General features: G+C 48.9%; 1 protein-coding gene across 3 annotated transcripts in view; it reads right to left on the bottom strand.

Moving 5' to 3' along the window:
• The window catches only part of TPP2 (tripeptidyl peptidase 2), a 188,680-nt gene that overhangs the window by 131,992 nt on the left and 38,596 nt on the right, over positions 1 to 18,092 (bottom strand). For all 3 annotated transcript variants that reach the window (XM_073569496.1, XM_073569495.1, XM_073569497.1), the window contains exons 8-10: positions 10,430 to 10,506; positions 10,185 to 10,312; positions 9,863 to 9,962 (exon numbers count right to left, since the gene is read on the bottom strand). In XM_073569496.1, coding sequence (XP_073425597.1) covers positions 9,863 to 9,962; positions 10,185 to 10,312; positions 10,430 to 10,506 — 305 coding nt within the window. The remainder of the gene's footprint in view (positions 1 to 9,862; positions 9,963 to 10,184; positions 10,313 to 10,429; positions 10,507 to 18,092) is intronic.

The following is an 18,092-nucleotide window of genomic DNA, read 5'->3' on the forward strand; positions in this document are numbered from 1 at the left end:
CCCAGATCCCGAAAAATGGAGACGCTTGGAAAATGACGACTTTTTTTTTTTGAGAAACTGTTTTTTTCCACCACTTAAATGGAAAAGGAAACGATAGATGTTTGGTATCAACAAACTTGTAAGAACCTGGAGAATCATCATGACAGGTCAGCTGTAGCATCTGGTGAACATGAGGAAAAAGAATTGTGGAATTGCACTTTAATTTGCAATTTCACTGCACTTTGATTTTTTTTTCCTGCTTTCCAGTACACTACATGGCAAAAGCAATGGTGTTGTTCAAAAGTACAACTTGTCTCGCAAAAAAACAAGCCCTCACAGGTTATGGCTCTGGGAAGAAGGGGAACAAAAAATGGAAAAACTCAAGGTGGTGGCAATTAAATGGCATTTTACTGCATGAAATACGTATGATCGCCTACCAGCCAGCAAGAATTTTGGCACTCACAAACCCGTTAGTTTTTCTTTAAGAAGCCCTCCTACTCTGCACTTGTTACCTGTATAAAATACACTTATCCTCACACTCCAACCTCTCCACCATGGTCAAGACCAAAGAGCTGTCTAAGGACACCAGAGACAAAATTGTAAACCAGCACAAAGCTGGGTTGGGCTACAGGACAATAGGCAAGCTGCTGGGTGAAAAACAGGATTTTTGGGTTGCTTACCGTAAAATCTGTTTCTCGGAGCCTTCATTGGGGGACACAGAAACCATGGGTGTATGCTGTTGCCACTAGGAGGCTGACACTATGTACAGAAAAAAGTTAGCGCCTCCGTAGTAGTATACACCCCACCGACCGGCACCAATTTCCTCAGTTAGTGAGAAAGCAGTAGGAGAAGTAACAAAATAGAGTGAAAACAGAACAGACAAGTCAACTGTAATCAAACAACAAAGAACAGAAGATGCAAAACATGGGCGGGTGCTATGTCCCCCAATGAAGGCTCCGAGAAACAGATTTTACGGTAAGCAACCCAAAAATCCTGTTTTCTCTATCGCTTCATTGGGGGGGACAGAAACCATGGGACGTCCCAAAGCAGTCCCTGGGGAGGGAGAAGCAATCTTCCATTAGGTCTGAGAACTCACCACCGCCTCCTGCAAGATCTTTCTGCCTAGGCTGGCGCCCGCCGAAGCATAGGTGTGGACCTTGTAAAATTTGGCAAACGTGTGGATCGAAGACCAGGTTGCAGCTTTGCAAAGCTGCAGCGCGGAGGCTCTGTGGCGCACCACCCAGGAGGCACCCACTGCCCGGGTAGAGTGAGCTCTAATTCCAGGAGGGGGCACTCGATGTTTGACCCGGTAGGCTTCCAAAATTGCCGATCTGATCCAGCGAGCAAAAGTAGCATTGGAGGCCGGCTGACTCTTCCGCGCACCAACTGGAATGACGAAAAGCGAGTCTGTCTTCCGCAAGGGAGCCGTCCTAGCCAGGTAGACCTTCATCGCCCTGACCAGGTCTAGCTTGTTCAAGGACTGCTCAAGAGGGTGGATTGGACCCGGACAAAAGGACGGAAGAACAATGTCCTCATTTAGGTGGAAAGTGGACACCACCTTAGGAAGGAAGGAAGGCGGGGGCCGCAGGACCACATTATCCTGGTGGAGCACCAAGAAAGGAGGTAGACAAGAAAGGGCCGCCAATTCAGACACGTGCCAGATGGAGGTGATGGCCACCTGAAAAGCTACTTTCCAGGAAAGGGAAAGAGAAACTTCCCTGAGTGGTTCAAAGGGTGGACCTTGTAGAGCCTCCACGACCAGATTGAGATCCCATGGATCCACGGGAGTGCGGTACGGAGGTGCCGCATGAGCCACTCCCTGAAGAAAAGTCTTGACTTGCGGACGGGAGGACAAAATGTAACGGTGAACACACTCTGCTCATTCTTCTCGACCTTTCAGCAGCTTTTGACACTGTTGACCACCGTCTCCTACTCCATAGGCTCCAGTCACTAGGCATTAAGGACATCGCTCTCTCCTGGTTCTCTTCCTATCTCTCTGACCTCTCTTTCAGTGTTTTGTTCGTTGGCTCCACGTCACCTCCTCTTCCTCTCGCTGTCGGGGTACCTCAGGGCTCTGTCCTTGGCCCCCTTCTCTTCTCTCTCTACACAGCCCCAATTGGACAGACCATCAGCAGATTTGGCTTTCAGTACCATCTTTATGCTTATGATACACAACTATATACGTCTTCCCCAGACCTTACCCCCCGCTGTACTACAGAATGTCAGTGACTGTCTGTCCGCAGTCTCCAATGTCATGTCCGCTCTCTATCTGAAACTTAACCTCTCAAAAACTGAACTTCTTCTGCTCCAGCCATCTACTAACCTCCCTGAATCTGACATTTCCCTCTCTGTGGGTGGCACCATAATAACACCCCGGCAGCAGGCACGCTGTCTGGGTGTTATGTTTGACACCAACCTCTCCTTCACATCCCACATACAATGTCTTGCCCGCTCTTGCCGCCTACACCTAAAGAACATCTCCAGAATTCGCCCTTTTCTCAGCATGGAAACAACAAAAACCCTCACTGTCACATTGATCCACTCACGCCTGGACTACTGCAATGCTCTATTAATTGGCCTCCCCGCTACTCGACTTTCCACTCTCCAGTCCATACTTAATGCAGCAGCCAAGGTCATCTATCTGGCTAATCGGTACTCGGACGCGTCCGCTCTTCGCCAGTCCTTACATTGGCTGCCCATTCATTATAGGGTCCAATTCAAAGAACTTGTACTCACCCACAAAGCTCTCCACAGTGCGGCACCCCCCCACCATCTCCTCCCTCATTTCTGTCTATCGGCCTAGCCGACTGCTGCGCTCTGCAAAAGACTTTAGACTAACCTCTGCACTAATCCGCACCTCCCACTCCCGACTCCAAGACTTCTCCCGCGCTGCGCCAATCCTCTGGAATGCTCTACCCCAAGTAATTAGGACTACCAACAATTTGCACAGTATTAGGCTCTCTCTCAAAAACACATCTATTCAGAGCAGCCTATCACGTTCACTAATCAAAGTCATTCTGTGTGTAAGTGTGCGTGTGTAGCCCATTCACTATCTCTGTCCCTCACCTTCTCAAGATGGCTGGACCATCATTGTAAATACATCATTGTAAATACACACCTGTACTTTGTATCTCCCCCACCTCATTGCAGATTGTAAGCTCTCACGAGCAGGGTCATCTTATTTTACTTTAATTACTGTATTGTTAACGTTGTTACTTATGACTTGTGTTTTGAAATTGTTAAACTGTAAAGTGCTGCAGAATATGTTGGCGCTATATAAAGATTATTATTATTAAAACATCTTCTGGAAAAGAATGGAAAGCACAGAGACTTGACCCTTTAAAGAGTTGAGGGCAAGGCCCGCATGTAGGCCTGCCTGGAGGAACGACAGGATAGAAGGGAGTGAAAAGGACATGGGCGGAATGTCATTGGCCTCGCACCAAGTGAAATAGGCCTTCCACGTATGATAATAAATTCTGGAAGACGATGGATTTCTAGCCCGGATCATGGCGAGAATAACCCGATCTGAAAAACCTGACCGTTCTAGAACCGCGGTCTCAACAGCCACGCCGTTAAATTGAGCGGCAGAGAATTGGGGTGGCAGATTGGACCCTGAGATAGCAGATCTGCTCTGTCTGGAAGCTTCCAGGGGGCATCCGCGAGAAGGTTGACGATATCCACGAACCAAGACCTTCTGGGCCAATCTGGAGCGATGAGGATGACTGGTACCCCTTCCGCCTTAATTTTCTTCAAACAGTTTGGTAAGAAGAGGAAGGGGAGGGAACAGATAGGGGAGCTTGAACTGAGACCAGGGGATGGTCAGAGCATCGGCGCCAACTGCGAGAGGATATCGGGCCCTGGATACGAACTGCGGGACTTTCCTGTTCAGGCGAGATGCCAGCAGATCTACGTCCGGAGTCCCCCAACGACAGCAAAGTTGATGAAAGACGTCCGGATGTAAGGACCATTCTCTCGCCGCAAGACCCTCGCGGCTGAAAAAATCGGCGACCCAGTTGTCCACGCCGGGAATGTGCATCGCGGATATCGCTGGGACTGATATCTCTGCCCAGTGGAGAATCCTGGACACTTCCGCTAGAGCCGAAGAACTCCGTGTCCCCCCTTGGTGGTTGACATATGCCACCGCTGTGGCATTGTCTGTCTGAATCCGGATCGGCAGACCCCTGAGAAGCCTTTCCCAGTGAATGAGAGACAGAAAAATCGCACGTATCTCGAGGACGTTGACCGGCAGAGTTGTCTCTCGAGTCGACCACCGACCCTGAACAGTCTGATTGCGAAACACCGCACCCCAACCGAGAAGGCTGGCATCCGTTGTCACTATCTGCCAGTGAATCGGAAGGAATGACCGGCCTAGGGAAATGAGAGGTGACGTCAGCCACCAATTGAGGGACTGTTTGACCCAGGACGAGAGGTGAACTGGACGATCCAGGGAAAGGACAGACCTGTTCCACCGAGACCGGATGGACTGTTGAAGCGGTCTCGAATGAAATTGAGCAAAGGGAATCGCTTCGGCCGTCGCCACCATCTTTCCCAAGACTTTCATGGCAGACCGGAAAGAGGGATGCTGTAGGCTCTGCAGCCATCGCACATCTCGCCGCAGAGAGATCATCTTGTATTCTGGGAGAAAGACCCTCGATCGACGGGTGTCGAACAATAAGCTTAGAAACACATGATGTTGAGTCGGAACAAGGCAGGACTTTCTTTTGTTTACGAGCCACCCGAAACTGGACAGGGTGTCGAGAACGATGGTAAGACTTTGGAGAGTCTGGTGAAAAGACGGAGCTTTGATTAGAATGTCGTCGAGGTACAGGAAGAGGACGAGACCTCTGATCCTCAACAGGGCCATCAACGCCGCCATGATCTTTGTAAACACTCTGGGCGCGGTGGCGAGACCGAACGGCAGAGCGACAAACTGGTAGTGGTTCTGATGAACAGCGAAACGCAGGAATTTTTGATGCCCGGGAAAGATGGGAACATGCAGATAGGGATCTTGAATGTCTATTGAGCACATGAATTCCTGTGCCTCCATGGAAGCGATTACTGGATTACTGAACGAAGGGATTCCATCCTGAAATGCCGCAGGAGGACCCTTTTGTTCAGTAGTTTGAGGTTCAGAATGGGCCGAACCTTGCCGCCTTTTTTCAGCACTACAAACAGGTTTGAGTAGAACCCTGTGAATCGTTCTGTATCGGGAACGGGCACAATCACCCCGGAGCTGAGAAGAGAGGCGATGGATGCAAAGAAACCCGAAACTAAGGCGGGGTCTTTTGGAGGTCGGGACTCGAAGAAGCGATCCCGGGGCCGAGAAACGAACTTTATTTAGTATCCTGAGGATACAACTTCCCTGACCCAAGCGTCTTCCACCGAGGCAAGCCAGACGTCTCTGAAGAAAAGGAGTCGGCCGCCCAGTTGGGAAGGCGCCTCGGAACTTTGTTGATAGTCATGCCGATGTGGACCGTCCAGTTCTGGACCTGGAGGATCTGCCCTGGGAGGAGTGAGATCTCCAGGAGGGAGTGGGCCTAAAGGAGACCTTCTTCCTATCCTGGCGTGCTTGTGGCCTTTGTTGGCTGGAAAAAGGTTCTGCCGCCGTGACGCGGCGGAAGGACCGAAAGGGCCGAAACTGACGCCTTGGAGGAGGTCTACGAGGCTTGGACTGAGGGAGAAGAGAACTTGTGCCCCCAGTGGCGTCTTTAATAATCTGGTCCAGCTGGGATCCGAAGAGACGGGCTCCCTGAAAAGGCAGATTGGTAAGGGACTTTTTTGATGACAAATCCGCCTGCCAAGCCTTGAGCCAAATAGTACGCCGAATTGCAACTACGTTGCTGGACGCTTGAGCTGCGCAAGACGCGGCATCTAAGGAGGCAGAGACTAAATATTCACCTGCATGGGAAATCTGGTTGGCCAGACGCTCTGGTTGGGCTCCATCAAGAATGCCTTGGCGGAGATCCTCCGCCCAAGTAGCTATGGCTTTTGCCACCCAAGTGGAAGCGAAGGCCGGGCTTAGCGCCGTAGCAACCGCTTCGAATGCTGACTTTGCTAAGGATTCTATGATCCCGTCGTTAGAATCCTTCAGAGACGCCACACCTGAAATCGGAAGGACCGTGTTGTTGGATAGCCTGGACACAGGAGCGTCTACAGAGGGGGAAGCCGACCAGTTGTCCATGAGCTGTTGAGAAAACGGATACAGCACGCCGAGACGCTTCCCTCTTTGAAAGCGCCTGGTCGGATTTTCTCTTTCCCTAGTAAGGAGCTTGTCAAACTCAGAGTGAGGAGCGAAGACTTTGGAAGGTGCTTCTGCCCGCCTGAATGAAACCTCCTCATCTGAGGGTTTCGCAGGGGAGTCTGTGATCTCGAAAGTGTGGTTAATCACTGCAATGAGGTTCTGTACTGTAACCTTCATGTCCGCGGCATGGTCCGAATCCAGCTCAAAAATCTCTTCTGATGGCGCATCAGAGAATGCTTCGCCTGACTTGGGTGAGGAGGCATGGGAAGGAGGCTGCTGGGAAGGACTATGTGGTGAGATGGGGCGAGGGGAGGATTCCGGCCGGAGATCCTGCCTGGGTCTTTTGCGGCTCATGCTGGCTGGCTCAGATGGAGCCTCTTGTGACCTGCTGGATCCTGCAGAAGTGTCCAGGGGCAACTTATCAAGAACGGCCACTAGGGACTGAGACACCCTGGTGAGATCCGCCACTGATTGTGATAGAGAAGAAGCCCACCCAGGAATGGGGGATTCACTCTCACGTGGAGCAATAGGGGGCTCCTGGTCGGCAGGCTGAATGGGAATGCTGCAGTCAAGGCAGAGGGGAGTGGACTGACCTGAGGGAAGTTTGCGATTGCAAGAACATGCAAAGAACTTGACTAAAGTGCAAGTGGAGGCAGCAGGCGGGTGAGCACGATCAGGCTTAGAGTTAGACATAATGAGAGACAGTCACTGAAGGAGTGCCGGAAGGTTGGGGGACAGGAAGCAGAGGAGGGTGTCAGTCTGCAGTTGCAGAACTACTCACGGTCCGATGTCCTGTAGATGCTTCCAGCAAGCGATGCTGCACGGCTCGTCTGGACCTGCAGGGCCACAGATAGGAGGGACGGTGTCCGGCTGACAGGCTGGGAAAATGGCGGCAGCCTGAGAGGAGCCAGATAGAAGGCGCGCGCTTCCTTGAGGAGACAGGGAGAAGGGGTGGGCGGGGTTAACCGCAGTAAGAAAGGCCTAAGATGGCGCCGCCCGCTGCCAATAGGAAGGCTAGGGGGCAGAGCGCCGCCTCCTGAGCGCAGAGCCGTGGGAGAGAGCGGTGGGCGGGCTGAGAACGGGCGGGAGAGAAGCCCGCCTAAGGAAGAAGGCGGGGGGGCGTGGCCGCGACGCCGAGCAAGGCCCAAACTGAAGCCGGGGCCTGGAGTAAAGCGGTGGCCGCCGGGAAGCGCGGGGCGGCACGGAGGTAACGCTGCACTGCCGCGGCGTCCGCTCCTCAAGGATCCATGCCTGCAGCCCGGCTGCTGTGATGAAATGAGATAAGTGCAGCTGGGGAAGGGAGGGGGGCCAGGGAAAGGAGAGGCTGCTGAGTGGAGCCGTTGGGGGAAAAAACCACTCCGGGATCCCATACTTAGGCTAGTTTCACATTTGCATGTCAGGGCGCAGCGACGGCCTTTTGACGGTGCGCCGACCAGCGCCAAACGCAACCTGTTGCAATATGGTTGCGCTCGGCGCACCGTCAAAAGGACGCAGGCGCCACCAAACGCATACTGTGCACAGCCTGTGTCCTCAGAGATAAAGATAGGGGACGCATGACGTGTCATGCCCCCGGAGGCGGAGCTACCGGTGTAGGTGCGGCAGGGGGCGGGGCTTAGTGGCGGCCGTGCGCAGGCCGACGCTGCGGCCTTTAACGCAAATGTGAAACTGGCCTTACCTTGCACCTGATCCTGTCTTCTGAGGGCAAAACCTGCAGAGGAAGATGGTACCTCTACGTCCAGAGAAGGATGTTCGCATCTCTTCCAGACCGACAGGCTCTGGTGGGCAAGTGGGTTGGAGGCAGGGGGCGAGGACTAGCTGGAACGCCTGACACGCAACCGTGCTCGGGCTTTTGGTCCTACCGTGGAGAGCTATGAGGATACGGGGTGGCAGTACACGCCGTACTCAGTCTCTTTGGTCACATATGTAGTCCCACAATCACTCTGTATCCCTCTTGCGATCTTTGTACCTGAAAAGAAAACGACACACACTGAGGTAGAAATGGGTCTAATGAAAGACCCGTGTCCACCTTCTACTGACACTAAGCTAAACTGAGGAAATTAGTGCCGGTCGGTAGGGTGTATACTGCGGAGGAACTTTTTTCTGTACATAGTGTCAGCCTCCTAGTGGCAGCAGCATACACCCATGGTTTCTGTGTCCCCCAATGAAGCGATAGAGAAAGACATCAACTGTCCATCTTCCTCGGTCTGGAGATCCATGTAAGATCCCACTTTGTGTGGTAAAGATGATTCTCCAAAATGTCAGGAATCAGCCCAGAACTACATGGGAAGCAGGGCTGTGGAGTCGGTAAGCCAAACCTGCGACTCCGACTCCTCAATTTCCCTTACACCGACTCCGACTCCACGACTCCGACTCCCACACATATTGCTTATATTTAAGTGAAAAATTTATTGTAGTACAATGTGAACCTCAGACATTTAATCATTTTTATGATCCAATAATCAAGATATTTAGATAGAACAGAATATATATTGGTGTACTACCCGGTTTTCATTCTTTTTGGTACAGATACGATATGGATAGACAGATATGGATAAATGGATAGAGCAGATTTCTAATCTGCTTTTGCTATTGAGTAACATTATCTATGAGCTCAAAAACCTTTCAGGTGATGCAGTTTTTTAAAAAGCTGATCTGCTTTTGCAACTGAAAAACGTATCCTCAAAAAACGCAGGAAAAACGCTGTGTGTGAATGTAGCCTTAGATCAGGAATATAACAGCCATTTATAGGACATTTCATAACTTTCCCAAACTCCTATGAAAAAATATTCAGCACATCCTGCATTGAATTACTGTACCCAATTTATTATATATTTTAGGAGTCGGAGTCGGTCCATTTTATACCGACTCCAACTCCACCAAAATGAGCACCGACTCCGACTCCACAGCCCTGATGGGAAGACCTGGTCAATGACCTGAAGAGAGCTGGGACAACAGTCTCAAACATTACAGTTAGGCCGGGGTCACACTTGCGAGTACGATGCACGACTCTCGCATAAATACCCGGCGCTGCCACCGGCACTCGGGACCGGAGGCTGGACCTCTACCACCTCTCATGACAGCCTGTATAATATAATTATATATTTATTAAATCCCTCAGCCTTCATGAACTGGGAACGGTGAAAGAGGATGTTATATTGATTTGACCAAGGCAAGTTCCAAAGTAAAAATAAGAAAGTCTTAGGCCTCTTTCACACTTCCATTTTTGACCATCAGTCAAAATCCGCCAGTTTTTGAAAAAAAAAAAACGGATCCGTCTTTTTTTGGCGGATCCGATTTTTCCCCATTGAGTTGCATTACCGGCGGATCTTGACGGATGGCCATCCGTTGGATCCTTTTTTGCGGATCCGCCAAATTTTTTGCGTCCGCCGGCATGCCTTGACGGACCCTGCAACTTTTTTTTGTTGTAGGATCCGCATTTTACAGTGCGCATGCCCGGAGAAAGGAAGTCAGGCGGAAATTTAACCCTGAAATAATTTTAGTTTAAGATATTATAAATTATTCAGATTCTGTTAAAAAAAAAAAAGTGTGCTAAAAAAAAAAAACCCCACAAAAATGACTTTACAAACCTCCAAAATCTCATAAATTACGGTAAGTCAAGATTGAAAACAATAAGAATCTTACCTAGGGCCTCTTGAAGACCAAGTATATTGATTAGCAGGTAGTTTTTCTCGGAGGGAATATTCGGCAACCATCATATCTGGGGAAACATACGCCCCGACACCTGGAGAACAATGTAATAGGCATAAGATTTTAATCATCGATATCAACTTATTGCAAACTAAAATCACTTAATCCAATATATTAGTTCTTCATTATCAGTCTCTCTAATTAAATAAATCATTAAAATAAAAAATAAGTTGTTTTTTTCTTTTTTTTGCTCTTATGCCAGGGAACGCATACCATGGGTGTATAACGAATTATTTCTGTTTATACATAATCTCACCTATGACACTAGAGGTAGTTCCTCCCGGACAGCCAACGGTTGACAGACATGGGCCATTATTGCCAGCACTTGAGACATATATGATGTTGTTTTTCCATACTGCTTCATTAATTGCTTCACAGATTCTCCTACATATAAAAATAATCCAAAAAGACAAAGCACTGAGAGAAGGTCTAAAGTTTATATCGGAAAGTCTACTTGTGTATTGTCTCTGCACAAGGGTCAGTAAAGCGGCACAGACATACCCAGAGTTTGGCCAGTGGGTTGCTTCACCGTAGCTGTAATTGACAAGGTCACATTTATATTTTATTGCTTCAATCATCTGTGAAATAAATACCAGAATTTATATTCAATGCTACAAAACTAATTACAAGCTGATGACGGAATTATAAAAAGGAAAGATTAGGTCATACGCATGGTCAGATTCTATGGAAATAAAGCACAACAGATATTTAGCACAGATGTAAGTCAGTCAGTCCCAGCTCAGATAAAGGCTACTTGATTAAGCATCACGTGTCTCTAAGGCTGGAATCACACATAGCGACTCACCAGCGATCCTGACAACGATATCAATGTGTCAGGATCGCTGGTCAATCGCTATGTGATTGCTGGTGAGCTGTCAAACAGACAGCTTCACCAGCGATCAGCACAGCGACGCCGAGCGCGCGGCGTTGCTGTGCACGTTAGTAACCAGCGCGCTGATGAGGGAAGCTGGTAACTAACGCACATCCCTTGGATACCCAATGTGTATGTTAGTTACCAGCTAATCGCTGGTCTCCCGCAGCGATGCGTGCTGGCCAGCGGGAGACCAGCGACCAAAAATAAGTCCTGGCCTTTCCTGCAGCGATCAGCGATACCGGCAGGGGGGCTGATCGCTGTCACACACAGCGATCTCGCTGGTGAGATCGCTGTTGTGTCACAAAAATTGTGTGACGGGGCCTTTAGGCATCTGCCCTCCCCCCCTTATCCAGAGGTAGTGCTCTCAGCCTATGAGGATACTGATTGGGTCATTAGATCTAAGCATGGGCTGTGTATTATGATCTGCATAAAGGCCTTCTGATTGAGGTCTTCGGGGGACTAAATTCTGTCCATGGCTCCCTGAAATGACGGCAGACATTAATGGCAGCCAGCTCTATGAATTCTGCTATGGCTGGTAGTACTTGCTACTTAAAAAGGGTTGTCTCATGATCCCTTTTCAGGAGATATCACTTCCCAGCTTGCTGGGGAGAGGTGTGCTCCCGATTATGTTATATCACATCGCACTTCTGATCGAGATATTATATAGTAGCTGAAGAGCCCGGCATTTCCCGGGCATAGTAAACTGTGGTTAGAGATAATAAATAACGGCTGCAATTAAGGGGCATTATTCCTCTTGCACCTTATACTCCTTTTTACACAGCCTCCTCCTGCACCTCACGCTCCTTTACACAGCATTTTTCTGCAGCACAGTGGCAGGCAGCGTCACCCCGTCCCCTCCATGCCAGCACTGCCCTGTCCCCTTCATGCCAGCAGTGGCCCTCTGACACTCTCGGGACGTTGCTGTTAACCCTTACTAGGCCTATGGAAACCCGTAGCGAGGCACAGGTGTGACTTACGCCTTCTGCACGGGTTTACGCCTCTTACTGCTGGCGCACATGATGTTGGGGTTCACGTCGCTGCTCTTCTCCAGCGCAGGCTGACAGCGGGGGCTCCGCCTGTGTGTGGTGGGTTTCTTCTTTCCTCCTTCCTGCCAGGCCAGCAACTGGTGCACAGATCCAATCCCAATATCGGAGATGTTCTGGGCTTTATGTCCCAATACCACATTGGCGGCGGCAAGCAGCGCAGACTGAGTGAAACTTCGGAGAGTGGCCATCACTGCTGCCAGAGAGGATGGCACCGCCCTGCGTCACCTGCTGCTTTTTTCCTCTCTTCCCCGACTGAACTCTGTAGATGCGAGATCCTAGGCAGCTTAAGGACCTGTGGAGAGGTCACGACCAAATGACTAGTCACGTGCTTGGGAGGAAGAGTCAGATGCAGGGCTGTGCTGGTGAAGGAGTAGAAGTGTGAGCTCCTGTCAGAGCAGGGTCTTATATCACATCACCGGGGGAAGTATAGTAACCCCATATACATGGGATCAGAGGGTCCCTGCAGCAGAGCTGTTTGTGCAATGTATGTGAGCCCAAGCTGTGTGTCACAACAGTTGTTGGGTGTCCCTGGAGAGGGCGGGGCTCTGGAGTGGGCGTGGCTTGATACATTACATACACACAGGCTGCATTACAAAGCAGGCTCCTGCAGCGACCAAAGCGCACTACGATGGCTGCAGTGTAAGGCCTGTTTCACATTTCAGTTTTTTGACGTCAGTCAAAATCCGCCAGAGTGGGAAAAAACGGATCCGTTTCGCCACAAACGGATGACACAGGATCTGATTTTTTTGACGGATCCGTTTTTAGCTGACAGTTCATGAAATTTAAAGTGACACGACTCTGGAAAAGGACAAAGAGAAAGAGGAGAAGAGGGAGAGGGAATTTTTTGCTGTCAGAACGGAATTTGGGGTTAAAATTCATGAAAGGAAATTGCTTTGGGCATGCTCAGTATAAAAAGGCGGATCCGTTGGCGGATTCCGTCAATTAACGGTTGCCAACGGATCCGCCGCCCATAGGCGTCCATTATAACGCATGGCGGACAGCGACGGATCCGTTGCTATACGCTTTTTCGACGCACACAAAAAAAGTTTCATTGTCCGTCCACTCAAGACAGCGGACGCCAAAATCATGACGGATCCGTCAAAAAACGGATGCAACGGATGACCATCCGTCAAAATCCGCCGCAATGCAAGTCAATGGGAAAAAAAACGGATCCGCCCAAAAAAATGGCGGATTTTTTTTTTTTTTTTGCAAAACGACGGATTTTGACTGACGTAAAAAAACTGAAGTGTGAAACAGGCCTTAGCATTCAAATGCTGCAGTCAGTCAATCTCCAACAGCAGCATTTGAAGATGCCATTGCGCCACGTGATGGCGGGAAACTGATTGGCTATCGTAGCAGCCTGAGGCCTGCCGAGAACCCGCATAGCTGCCATCTTGGTAGTCCTGTGAAGCGAAGCCATAGCAGGGTACCATACGACAACCGCTATTTGACTATATACTGCAATACCGGTAGAAGCGATACAGCAATTGATCAGCTCCTTGAGCAAAAAATAAGCACTAACACAGCACTATAGACAGAAAAACAACCTTACAGTTCTCAAAAAGTGATTTTTTTTCCTTTCTTCACAATTTCACTTGAAATTTTTCAGTCCAAGATATAAACAAAATAATAGCTATCAAAACCAACTCATTCTATAAAAAATAAGCCATCATAAAGCAACGCTGACTGATGACAAAAGTACAAAAATAGTGTATAGTTCCAAAGGGGTTAACAGGTATACTGTCAAGAGTGATCCACCCCCCAAACTGTTTATGTGGTCACTAGATGGTGGCCCGATTCTAATGCATCGGGTATTCTACAATATATATGCAGCTTATTTTTGAAGATTTAATAATAATGCAATAATGCACCCCCCAATCCTGATATATATGGTTCTATCACCCCCAATCCTGATATGTATGCTACCCCTCAACCCCCAATCCTGGTATGCATGGTCCCCTGACCCCCCAATCCTGGAATGCATGGTCCTCTCACCCCCAATCCTGGTATGCATGGTCCTCTCACCCCTCTTTCCTGGTATGCATGGTCCTCTCACCCCCCTTTCGGGGTATGCATGGTCCCCTCACCCCCCTTCTTGGTATGCATGGTCCCCTCACCCACCTATCCTGGTATGCATGGTCCCCTCACCCCCCTTTCTTGGTATGCATGGTCCCTTCACCCCCCTATCCTGGTATGCATGGTCCCCTCACCCCCCTATCCTGGTATGCATGGTCCCCTCACCCCCCTATCCTGGTATGCATGGTCCCCTCAACCCCCAATCCTGGTATGCATGGTCCCCTCACCCCCCAATCCTGGTATGCATGGTCCCCTCAACCCCCAATCCTGGTATGCATGGTCCCCTCACCCCCCTTCCCGTGTAGCCGCGACCAATCAGCGTCGCGGCCCTCTGTCCGCGACCAATCAGCAACGCGGCCCTGTAGCCGCGACCAATCACTGCCGCGGCCCTGTACAAAAATAATTTTTTTATTTTTTAATAAGTTATTCTCACCTTCCGTCGGCCTCCTGTCTTCTTTCCACGTGCCCGGCCTCGCGTTCCAAGCAATGCTTAGACCGCTGATGACGTCGGTCTTCTTTCTCGCTCTCGCGAGAGTGACGTCGGTCTTCTTTCTCGCTCTCGCGAGAGTGACGTCATCAGCGGTCTAAGCCGCAAAGCATTACTGGGAACGCAAGGCCGGGCGCGTGGAAAGAAGACAGGAGGCTGTCGGAAGGTGAGAATAACTTTTTATTTTAATTCTCTTTTTTTTACAGATTAAGGCCTGCGCCTGCCGCTGATTGGTCGCGGCCGCCAATCAGCGGCAGGCGCAGCTTACCGTTACAAACAGATGCGCCTGTCGCTGATTGGCTGCGGCCTGGCGGCCGCGACCAGTCGGCGGCGCGCGATTTCGGTTACAGACAGACACGATAAGGCGTATATATATATATATATATATATATATATATATATATATATATATATATATATATATATATATATATATATATATATATATATATATATATATATATAGATGCTCCTCTCTGAAAGATAAATCATACATTCAATCAGCACATGCACACCTTTAAACAGAAGTTGCTAGGCATGTTTCACACTTCCGTTTTGTTTTTTGTGATCAGTTGAAATCCGCCAAAATGGAAAAAAACGGATCCATATCCGTTTTGGAACAAACAGATGTCAGCGGACCGTTTTTTGGACGGATCCGCCGAAGTTGCAAAGGGCAGGAAATTTATAGCAACTGCGGTCTGGAAAGAGAGCGAGAGAAAGCGAGAGCGAGAGAAAGCGAGAGCGAGAGAAAGCGAGAGCGAGAGAAAGCGAGAGCGAGAGAAAGCGAGAGCGAGAGAAAGCGAGAGCGAGAGAAAGCGAGAGCGAGAGAAAGCGAGAGCGAGAGAAAGCGAGAGCGAGAGAAAGCGAGAGCGAGAGAAAGCGAGAGCGAGAGAAAGCGAGAGCGAGAGAAAGCGAGAGCGAGAGAAAGCGAGAGCGAGAGAAAGCGAGAGCGAGAGAAAGCGAGAGCGAGAGAAAGCGAGAGCGAGAGAAAGCGAGAGCGAGAGAAAGCGAGAGCGAGAGAAAGCGAGAGCGAGAGAAAGCGAGAGCGAGAGAAAGCGAGAGCGAGAGAAAGCGAGAGCGAGAGAAAGCGAGAGCGAGAGAAAGCGAGAGCGAGAGAAAGCGAGAGCGAGAGAAAGCGAGAGCGAGAGAAAGCGAGAGCGAGAGAAAGCGAGAGCGAGAGAAAGCGAGAGCGAGAGCAAGCGAGAGCGAGAGCAAGCGAGAGCGAGAGCAAGCGAGAGCAAGCGAGAGCAAGCGAGAGCAAGCGAGAGCGAGAGAAAGCGAGAGCGAGAGAAAGCGAGAGCGAGAGCAAGCGAGAGCAAGCGAGAGAAAGCGAGAGAAAGCGAGAGAAAGCGAGAGAAAGCGAGAGAAAGCGAGAGAAAGCGAGAGAAAGCGAGAGAAAGCGAGAGCGAGAAAAAAAAGAGAAAGAAAAAAAAAAAAAAAAGATATTCAGGGTTAAAATGCATCTTGGAGAACATCTTCCGGGCATCCGCACTAGTAAAAAGCGGACCGTTGCTACAAAAAAAGTTTCAGAGTCCGTCTGCTCCACCCGGGAGACGCTACAATTCCGACAGATCCGTCCTAAGACGGATGACAGTCAGTCAAAATCTGCCGCTAATGCAAGTCTATGGGGGAAAAAAAACGGATCCGTCAAAAAAAGGGGTGGATCCGCTTTTTCCAAAACCTGGCGGATTTTGACTGACATCAAAAAACGGAAGTGTGAAACAGGCCTTAGCAGGTATTACTACCACAATCTAGGGAAGGTAGAGGGAATACTCAGTACTTTTGTTGTAGAAAAAGGATTTTTATTTTTAAACTAATGAGCAGCAAATGCACTGATGGTAACACAAAAGTAAGGCTATGTGCACACGTAGATTTAGGTCCTGCAGATTTGGAAAAATCCGCAAGTAAATTCTCAGGTCAAAATGGAGATGTGAAACCGCAGCGGAATCTGCACAAAGAATTGACATGCTGCGGATTTGAACCCGCAGCAAATCCGCGCTGAAAAATCCGCAGCATGTGCACAGCGTTTTTCAGTTTACCATTGAAAACAATGGTACTGTACAACGCACCTAAATCTGCTGCGGACCCGCAGAGCCTGGAATGCTGCGGATCCGCAGCAGAATCCGCACTGTGTGCACATAGCGTAACATCTCTTTCCCCTTCTCCTCCCACCTCCGGCCACTGACAGATCACTCCCCCCCCTCCCCCAAGTTACCTGCTTCCCACACCTGAAGTCTCGCGTAAGCGCAATCACTCTCCGGGGCAACGTATATACAGTAATGTCCTTATTAGAGCCGGACTATTAGGCTGGAGTCACACTAACCTGCGCAAAATACGGTCAGTATTTTACATGCGTAATACGGATCTATGGCCCCTAAATAGTGCTCCGTATGTCATCCGTAATCAAGGTGTGGTCGCGTATTTTGCGCATGTAAGCATCCGTATGTCGAGATTTTCTCGTCACCTTGCAAAATGGACATATAATGGAGCCCTATGACAGGGTTTATAACAGAAACCAAAGAATAGATATAGACACAGAATGCAATATATATATATATATATATATATATATATATATATATATATATATATATATATATATTTTCTATGTGTCTATATCTATTCTTTCGTTTCTTTATTAAACCTGTCAGTGTAATATTACTGTACAGCGCACTGAATTGCCGTCTTTGCTTATAGACACAGGGTGCGTATTTCTCGCAAGTCACGTGTGGTCCGTCCATGGTCCGTGGTCCGATTGGCACGGAGCGTAGAATACGGATGAGAAATATACGGCTGGTGCGAGGGACCCCATAGAGAATCATTGGCCCGTGTCTAATGCGTGCTTTTAGCGCCTCTCACTCGGCCGTATTCCTCGCCAGTGTGACCCCGGCCTTACTGTGCGTGGACAGTGGGTGTACGAGTTCACGGCAGATAGGGTACGTTTCTCAGTGATTGGAGGTGGGTTTAGAAAATGGGTAGGAGAACTGTAAGCATAGTGCCAGCTCAGCTGCACTCGCAGCTCATTATTAGCAAAGGATTTCTAAAAAAACAGGAATACACGCTTCTCTACAAAAGGTATACTACCAACTGGATCCGTCCCCAATATTTATAGGCCAAGGATCTCTCCCACACTGCACCAGTCTTGTCGCTGTAACACACATACATAGATTCCCTTTCACATGTACAGCACCACAGAATAAAGGACTCTAAAAAATAAAAGATTTTCTCTACATTACAGCGTATTTGCTTAGCTGACATTACACTGGGGTAGAAAAACTTACTGATCAGTTCCCTTTAATAATAATTTGAAAGATAAGCACAATCTGTTCCTTCCTTTAATTTAAAACGGCAATTTTTCAGAAAGGTATTAGAAAGTGACCTACAGTTTAAAATCAGGTTGTATTAAATGTATTTCATAAAAATATTGTAATTTTTACACTTGTCAATAAGGCTTTTTTTTTTAGACTAACTTTCTATTGTTTCAGGAAATGGCACCATACATAGCAACATTCGTCAGATCCTGACATATTTGTGCTGAAGCACCTAATGAGCCTGTGCAAAAGTCATTGTGAAGAGGGGAGGAGTAGGTCAGCTGTGACATCGTCTATTGTGATTTGTGGATCCAGTGTTATCAGCTGTGTATTGAGGTGTTACCCCTTGTAATCTTGCCTCTGATAATAT

Source organism: Dendrobates tinctorius, unplaced genomic scaffold (genome assembly GCF_039654945.1).
Source record: "Dendrobates tinctorius isolate UK_male_01 unplaced genomic scaffold, ASM3965494v1 ptg000026l, whole genome shotgun sequence".
NCBI lineage: Eukaryota > Metazoa > Chordata > Amphibia > Anura > Dendrobatidae > Dendrobates > Dendrobates tinctorius.